The sequence below is a fragment of the Henckelia pumila genome, chromosome 2 (genome assembly GCF_033568475.1).
Source record: "Henckelia pumila isolate YLH828 chromosome 2, ASM3356847v2, whole genome shotgun sequence".
Lineage (NCBI taxonomy): Eukaryota > Viridiplantae > Streptophyta > Magnoliopsida > Lamiales > Gesneriaceae > Henckelia > Henckelia pumila.
Window position 1 is genome coordinate 141,867,768 of NC_133121.1, and position 9,664 is coordinate 141,877,431.

At 31.8% G+C, this 9,664-nt stretch overlaps 1 protein-coding gene across 1 annotated transcript; it reads right to left on the bottom strand.

Moving 5' to 3' along the window:
• Nucleotides 1–4,005: 4,005 nt before the first annotated feature.
• On the bottom strand, nucleotides 4,006–4,638 carry LOC140878568 (NDR1/HIN1-like protein 1). Its single transcript, XM_073282178.1, has one exon. It carries the CDS (start codon nucleotides 4,636–4,638, stop codon nucleotides 4,006–4,008), a length of 633 nt encoding a protein of 210 aa, XP_073138279.1.
• Between the last annotated feature and the right edge of the window lie 5,026 nt (nucleotides 4,639–9,664).

Genomic DNA, 9,664 nt, shown 5'->3' on the forward strand with positions numbered 1-9,664 from the left:
GATTATATTGATTATCTTTGTTGTCGTATCGGAGATGTACTACCGACTATGTATCCATCCAAGGTTCAGATGTGAATCTTGAGGCCTAGAACGGCTTTAATCTCTATCCCCAAGATTAGGTACGAGTCTTGAGGCCTGGAGAGACTTTAAATCTCTAAACCCAAGGTTGTATATGAATCTTGAGGCCTGAAGCGGCTTTAAATATCAATGAACGATGTTTGTTTACGAGTTATGCAATTTATTTCTTATATCTTGAAGTTGATATATATGAATCTTTCATGTTTATGTCTTTTATACCGAGAATTCTATTTTCACCGAATGTTCCGGCTATTGTATTGTTTGTATGTGTGCATGACAATAGGAGGAGCTGGAACGGGCCAAAGAAAACCTTGAGAGAAGATGATCACGAAACTTAGCACGTGGTGACTCGGGTCTTAGTTGAGGTGTATTTTCAATAGCTGTTAATTATGTTTGAAACCAAGTGATGTTTGTCATGTTGAAGAACATATGAAACTTGTTATCCATGTATATACCTATTTTTGGTTTTGAGTTAACATGTTTTGGCATTGACAAAAGGAAGGGAAATCAAATCTTGAATAGGTCTTGACAGCAACAGCAACCTGCAGACTTTTGAGCAGAGTATGTTCGCTCGATCGGTTGAACTTGACCGATTGAGCGAGGCCTGTAAATTAAAAAATATCATACATAAGAAATTATAAATTATATACATATTTAAAAACTCATTCAAAATAAATAAATCATTAAATAATATAAATTTTTAAAATTAATCAATTAAACATAAATTAAAATAAATTATATAAATCATTTAGAACTTATAATCATTTATAAAATATTTCAAACAATATAAATTGTTCAAAACTTATCAATCATACATAAAATATTTAAAATATTAATTATAATATAAATTTAAAAAAATAAAAAAATATTGCGCGACGACCCGCCTCGCTTCGCCTCGCCTTAGCCCGCGGCCTTAAATTGCCAGCCCGTTTAGGCCCATTTCTAAATGAGCTGCCAATTCTTCGACCCAAATCGTCATTTTTAAATGGCGGGTCGGCCCAACCCGAATTGACAGCTCTGCTCTAGTAGAGCTGTCTGACGGGCCAACCCATGGTGGGTCGGGTCAGCCCACCAAAAACCCACCTTTTGGCACGAGGCGGGCCGGCCCACCATCCCGACAGGCTAGAAATCCTCAATTCAATCCAACCCAATGTGGGTTGAGGGTTAGACGAACCGGCCGCGGGTTGACTCACTACAAATAAAAATAAATTAAAATCATTATAATTAATTATAAATTTCATTTCATAAATAAAAATATTAATAGAAACATATTAATAAAAATTTTAATTATTGATTTCATACGAGTATATTTTATATAAAGTAATTAATAAAAAAAAATATTTACAACTTTCATTAAAAAATACATATATCACAATAAAAATAAAAATAAAAAAATAATTCTCCAGACCTGCAGACCAACCCGCGCGGGTCGTCTTTTTTGGTATGGTTGAAAAAATTTCAATTCAACCCACTTATATTGTGTGGCGGGGCAGACCGACCCGCCGGACCTAACCAAATTGACGGCTTTAAGCTCTAGTGGTAAGACCTACTAAATTGGGTTGTAATAAAGTGTTATAATCTCCAAAGTCTTATAATGAAAATTCTTCCATAACGAAGAAGAGGTGTAGGAGTTGATTAAGTTTTCGAACATTCAGGAACAAACTTGTTTAATTTACTGCTTCCGCAAGCCTTTGCTTATTTTCTTACACGGTTGTTTTTCATGTTAGCTAAGAGATATCAACTTATCGAGTATAAATTCAAATTGTTGACCCAACTGAATTATTCAAGAAATAAATGTGATTGTTTATTCAACTCATTCTAAACTAATCACCCGCGGATCCTAACCATCATAAAAAATTATATTATCAGGAGATAAAATATTCAATGAGAAAGAGCCACGTTTTTGTTTGTTCACATAATAATATAAATTCTCATGCTATTAAGATTACCGTAATTCTAATTAAATTTTTTTGTATTGATCTATTTTTATATGCATCATTTTAATTAAAGTGATTTAATATATATATATATATATATATATATATTCAAATGATATGTTAATAATTTTTTTATCTTCTTTTTTTTTCTTTTAGTTATGAACATTTTTTAATTTATGGATGTTCTTAGAACTAAAAAATCTAGCAAGCAATTTTTCAAAGAAATCAGTACCACACTTTATTTATAAAGTTTTCAAAATATATGATTATATCTTAACTTTGCAAATCTAACTTTGTAAATCATTAGCCTATTGAATTTTAAATATTTTCAAAGAAATAATTTTGATAGAGAAACATGTAACCCATAAATTTAATGAATTCATTCATTTACAACATACGACATTAAACATATAAACAAATGTTAGTCTATTGCTCTTGGTCCTTAGGGGGTGTCTAAGTTGGTGGAGTAGGTGAGTGCTTGGCCAAAAATTAGGAGTTCGATTTCCCTCGTTACCACCTTCTTAGACTAGTCTGTCGCATATGGCTTTCCCAGTACGATTTATCCGACTAACGTAGTTTGCAAGCTATTGCGTTAGTTTGGAGGTTTATCCAATGCACATCGAAAGGTAGCGGCTGTGGGTTCTCACGTCATTAAAAAAACAAGAATTTTATATTAGTCTTAAAAAATATAAAATAACTAAGTAGGATAAGTTTATAAGAAATAACAATAAATGTTGACAATGGAGTGTGTTTATAAAATTTTGAAATGTAATTATCATTCCTCACACTTAAAAATATAAACATGATCCCGAGTTACCAATTTTTGTTGGAGCCTAGTGTCAATAAATATTATCATAATTTAGAGGGTGTTTGGTAGAGCTTAAAAGCTCTTTCAAACAGCTTATAAATTGTTTTAGAGCTTTTAAGCTCTCAAATTTTGTTTAGAATTTTTTTAAAAAAACAGCTTATAAGCTGTCAAAATAAGCTGTTTGACAACTTATAAGCTGTTTTTAAAAAAGTAAAGAGGGAGGTACTTTTTCAAAAAAAATCTTATTTTAATATTCTATCTCTCTAAAATATCCTTGAATATTTTCATAAATTTCCATCACATCCTCCACACATTAAATATTAAATATTATTTTTTTAAAAAAATTACAAATCACATAAATTTTTCTAAATTAAATATTAAAACAATTTTATATTTTAATAAAAGTTTATTCTAAAACTACTTTTGTATATGTATAACTTGAAATATTATTTTCATAAAATTTTATCCTTTTTGGTAATTTTGACAATAAAAAAATCTTATAATTTCAAATATATCAACATCTTTAAGTTGTTTAAAATAAGTTTACCCAAATAATTTAACAGCTTATTTTTAAAATAAGTTCTAACAGTTTATAAGCTTGTAAAACAGTTTTAAGCTTTTTTAATAAGTTTAGCCAAACACAATCACAATCAAATCATTCGAATATTATACAAAAATTACTTACATTAGCAATAAATTGGGTCTCAGGCACGATAAATAAGTAAAACAATATATTGATGATTTTTTTAATTGAAAAAATAGGTGAATGAAATGTTTTTATCAATGATTAATTATATTTTATTCATCCAAGGTATTTAGTGCCTTTATTTTTTTAATAATTTATGCAAACGGGATTTTTTTAGCAAATTGTAGCACAGTTTGTAACATAAAGTGTAGCAAATGATTTCGCCCTAAATTAAGTACATAATTCGTTGGGTAAACACGCACGTACAAGAATATGATTAAAATTTGAAAACATGCATAGAGAAGTGAATATATGACAATCAAGAGATTAATTTTTTTAATATGTAGTTTTTAACAATGTCTATATTTCATAAAGATGCATCCATTGCAACAAATTTGAAACGAATAATAAGCACTACAACGCAACCGTATCTTTATTATTTGAATATATATATTTCGTAATACCATTGATGCATGACTTGATTAAGCAGATGAAGCTCAAGTATCGACATGACAGTTCATTATCAGCTGATAATTGATCGCCGGCCCCATAGCGAGGCCGTTGCTTTTGGAGCCAAAATTCACATACGCGGGGCAATTCACATGCAAATGATACTTCCCAGAAATAAAAGTACTCACTTTCCATCTAATTCTTCCCTCGACTCTCATTTTAATCAACACAGTTCCGGTCAACCGCTCCTGTTTAAGTGCAACGGCGAGATAAGGCGCCAACGGCACGGAGTTTCCGTTCAGATTCAGCGACCAGACGGTGGTATCCTTGTGTCCCTGATACGAGGACGGAAGCACCGTCCGAGGAGTTATCTGCTGGCTGTGATATGAAGCGTAAACTTCGAGTTTATCGTAGTAAATGCCGATTCTTTCATTAGGGTTACGGGAGGAGAGTGTCACTTGGAGGCTGGTGGTGAGTAGGTTTGCGGCGGAGAGATTGAAGGCGGAGACGGCGGCGTCTTGGAGGATGAAACGGGGTTTGGTGGGACGGAGGATGAGATATATGATGACGAGAACGAGGAAGAGAGCGAGGACTATGAAGCCGAGTAAGGTGGCAAGAGGGTGGCAATAGAGCCTTTTGCGGTGGTGGTGGTGGTTGCGGCTGCAGTCCTTGACCGTCATATCGCGGTGGTGCTGAGAGTTATTGCGGAGAGCTGGTTATACACACGTACGGGAGAGAGAGTTGGCCAAGACAATGGATGGAAGTGTTATATATGTATTTTACTATCTTACATATAGTTGCATGGGCGCATGAATGTAGGAGAAATTATATACATGTATTATGTATATATATTGGGGGTTTTCCTTAATTGTGTCACTAGTATGATATTTAGTTTTAAGTATTGAAATATTTCGTAATAACAATGTTTAAGAAGAATTTGCATGCAACTTCTAAGAAAAGGGATTGATCTTCACAATTTTTATTAGCAAAACTCCCTGAAAGTGCATTTTTTCCGGATTCATCTTTTGATAGATGCATCGCATTTTATGTCACATTAATTTTAGTGACTGAAAAATAAAAAACAGAAGGCCGAAAATGTATTCCCATATGCTTCAGCGCAAAGGTTAGAAGATTCAAAAACTTAGATTGGAGACTCTACATTTTGACTCTTTCGAAGACGACATTATGGGATGGCATGACCAATAGGCAACGCTGGCCGACCATATATCCTTTATTTTAAAGGGTTGATCACGAAGAAAACTCATTTATCATGAGTTAGAGACTCATTGATTCATGCGGAAGTTAAATCGAGAGATGTGCACGAGCGATAAAGACATGAGTAAGAGAAACATGACAAACCCCCCAAAGAGCATAATCCCACAATATTTCAGCAGGAAATATGATTCACACGAGTATCGAATCCACAACGCTGAGAAATATATTCGGATGATGTACTAAAAATAGTATACTATCAAATTTTTATTGTACTTTAGACATATATATTGCATAATATTAATAGAAAGGGATATATCTAGTTTTCATGTATAAATAAATTTTATATGGATTAGGACTCGACACCTATAAAGAAAGGGCTCCTAATTAAAATATTTGCGATCATTCGGTTCGATCGAGTTAGTGAAAAATTTGATTTGTTGATTACTGATTAAAGATAATATATGCTTTGCGAATTTCTTTTTCATGGCATCATATTCACTTTATGGTGCAATGATTAATCTGAGGGGCTTTCTCTTGCATTCAATCACATCATTGGATTCAAACTTGTTAGATCTCAAAACGATTATATAAATAGTTTAATAAAAAAAATTCATTGTTCAGTAATTTTGGTTGAAGTTTGGGATGGAAAATATATCGAATTTTCAGTATATCAAATTTATCATATAGAAAAAATAACGAATTTTTGGTATATCGAAGGTTTCGGTACGATAAGATAATGATGTAAAATTTGAACATTTCGATATGTACCAGAATACCAAAATACCGAAACAATATATAAAAATTTATGAACATATTATAAACAATAAATTTTTAATTTTTAATTTTAAAAATATATGGGGTTTTTTGTTATGAAATGATATATACTGATATCATGCCAAAATTTTGGTATACTGTAAAATTTTGAAGTAATCGATATGCTATTTATCATATCGAAGATTTTTTATCGGTACGATATAATATTTTCTTATACTGTAATTTTCGATATGGTATACGGTTTTCGATACGTAGTTGGAATTATCTATATTTTAGTTCTAAACATTTACAAATTTTGATTGAGTCAGTCATTTCGTCAATTTAATAGCTAAAACTAACGGTAGATATGACATGTGTGATTGAGTCAACCGTTCCGTCAATTTAATAGCTAAAACTAACGGTAGTAGATATGACATGTGTCAATCATGATCCTAAAATTAGACAAATTATAAATGTTTAAAAATAAATCAGGAATGACGAAATATTTAGGAACAAACTAGAAAATAAGTCAAACACGTGAGATTGAACTAAATCTTTTCTCGGTAATTTTAATAATTAAATATGCGGAAGGATCAACTTACACAAATTCTTAAAATGTCAAGTACCAAACCCTAGGGGTGTTCATCGGTCGGTTCGATTTTAATTTTTCTAATTTCGGTTCAGTTTTTTGGTTTTTTGTTTATAAAAATGTAATCCGAAGTTAAACCGTTCTAATTCGGTTCGATTCGATTTGATTTTTGTAATATAATATACCGGTTTATCCGGTTCGATTTGGTCGGTTTGATCATTAATAATACATAACACAATAAAAGAAACATAAATTTCATCCAACATGTAATTTAAATACCCTAACACACAAATTAAAGTTATAGTCATATATTGAAGAATTAAAAAATAACAAATAATACAAGGACAAACATTCAACCGCAGTTTTATAATATTTTCAAGAAAACAAAATCAAATTTTGATTCGATTATTCTAATTTTGATACAAAATTAAAATTAATAATATACATACATTTTAAAATATTATATGTTTTTTAAACATGATTTTTTAGTAAAAATTTTAAAAATAAATTTTAAATGACTTACATAAACAACAATAACTATAAATTACATAAACAACAACAACAATTAATTAAATAAACAACAATCAACTAAAAATTATTCAAAATGATTATTCATTCACTAAATATCATTTCATAACATATATAATATAAACAAAAAAATATAAATAAAATTATTAATTTAATTCAATTTTGGTTTTTTCGATCGGTTCGGTTTTGACATATATAATCCAAAATCAAACCAAATAAACTTCAGTTTTAATATTTATATCCGAATTAGGGCTAATTGCATTAATCTCCCCTGTAAAAAGTCTAAGAAACATAAAACTCCCTAAGAAATATTAATAGACTAATGCATCCCTCAGTTTTTTAAAATGTAACACATTTCACCCCTATGTTATACAAACTCGGGCACATTTATACCCTCTTATAGGGTTTTTATGTTAATTTTTTTAAAACATAGAGTCTAACATGCTATTAATTTTACACAGGTTGTTTTATGTCTTTTAAACTTTTCACAAGGGGTGTGAATGCAATTAGCCCTACAAATTAAAAATACGATTTTTGATCGATTCGGTTCGGTCTTTGATTTTTTCGATTTGAATTTTCGATTTTTTCGGTTTTATCCGGAATATGAACACCCATACCAAACCCACAACACACCAAAACATTTTAGACGAAAAAAAAAAGGTTAAACACATATGAGATTGAACCGACTCATCCCCTTAATCGAATGGAAAAAAACCACACGATCTGAAAAAGTGATATTCTTCAATTCCACAGTAACCCTCGGCATGTGCATAATTTAATTGTATATTTTTAAATACTTATAAATTTATGGTTTTTATCGTAATTTTTTATATTAGAAGTGTTTATTATTTTAAAATATGTAAAAAATAACTTGAGTAATTTAAGATTTCGGGAAGTTGATAGATAATATAGTTACTAGTATTTTGGTACGCGATCTATATATTCAAATATATAAAAAATTTTGTTAAATAACAATAGTTTTGGTAGGCGATCGATATATTCAAATATATAAAAAAAGTTTTGTTAAATAACAATAGCATTTTTAATGCAGCTGTAATACAATAATTTCAAAATAATAAAAAAAAATCGGCTAATTGCGACGGTTATACAGTAACCGTGGCGACGATTTTGTTATAACCGTGGTAATTTGCGAAAGTTTTTTTTTTTTAATCACCGTGACAAAAATAAAGCCACGGTTTATGCGACACTTAGTTATAATATAACCGTGGCAATTAGTACGTTGTGGCATTTTTTTAATCAAATAAAATGGATTGATTTTGTAATCTGTTAGATCATGACGCTGTGCCTCAGATAATTTGATTATTTGAAGAAACAAACGATAGAAATGATATCTGTGACTTATTAATTTTGAGAATTGTAAAGTGTTAGATAAAAACAAGAAACACCAACATTAATATTATTCCGAGTGAACGTAACAAAATCATCGATCTAATTAATAATCATAATCGTAGATAATTACGAACATCGCTTTCTTCTCCAACAAGACAATTTTTCGGCTGGCGGATGAGCCTGCCGGGGCCTCCGTCGTAGCTCGGAAACCCGACGACCAAATCCTTGCAAAGAACCTCCAAAGTATGATCAGTAGACGTACGATTACACAACCCAATCGAAGAACTGAACCAGAAGTTGAATACAATGCTCCCATTCTTTGCAAACTCTCCACCGATCCCATCCACCACCCACCTATCCACCACATTCCCCTCGCCTGCGAATTTCGCTACCAGAGATGTCTCGTTTTTCGTCTCCTGGGAAAACGGCGGGAGCCCGCTCTGGAAAAGCAGCTCGTTCTTGTAGTAGACGGAAGTCACGATGTGTTCGTATCTCAGAGAACATACCAGGTTGGGATTCCGGGCGGTGATCTGGATTTGGGAGTCGATCAACACTACTCGGGATGATGTTCCGTTGGTGAAGCTGAAATTGGAGATGGAGAAGGAATCTACCCACAACAAGGGCAGACGTTCCCGGCGGTCGAACAACTTGTCGTAATACCTGAACCCGAAGATTACCCCGCAGATAACCAAGGCAAGTCCTGCCAAAATCCCTAAGAATTCGCATAAGTCGGCGGCGTCGCGCAGGTCGGGGAGGAGCCGGCGGCGATGGTTAGGGTTTGGTGGGTGATTGTAGTAGGAATCGGGAGAAGAAAAGGCGGCGGCGGCGGAGGAGCTTTGGTATTTGCTGCCATGTGCATTACGGCCATCCATTGGAATCAAATCTACGCCTATTTCTTTCTGTTTCCAATCCAATATCTCTTTGGGATCTTTATAGAATTTTCTTTTTTTTGTTTTTGTTTATCCAGTTCAATTTTATTTAGTTTTCAAATTTTGATTATTAATTCTGATCAGAAAATATTGTTGTGATATTAAAATCTGTTCACTTAAAAGACGTTGCGTAAGCAATTAGACCGTCGAAATATATATTTAAAAAATGTTGCAAAATCAAAATTTAAAAATTAATTGAAGAAAACCTTGATTTGTGGTTTTTTTTTAATGATAATTGATTATCTGATCGTATAACGATGCAATTTAATTTTTTTTTAAAAAATTATAGAGGATCGATATTGTTAATTGAGATTAGCGAGTTAAATAATGGAAATGGATATC

Coding starts and splice junctions, on each gene's coding strand:
- LOC140878568 (XM_073282178.1), bottom strand. CDS start 4,638: ATGACGGTCAAGGACTGCAGCCGCAACCACCACCACCACCGCAAAAGG.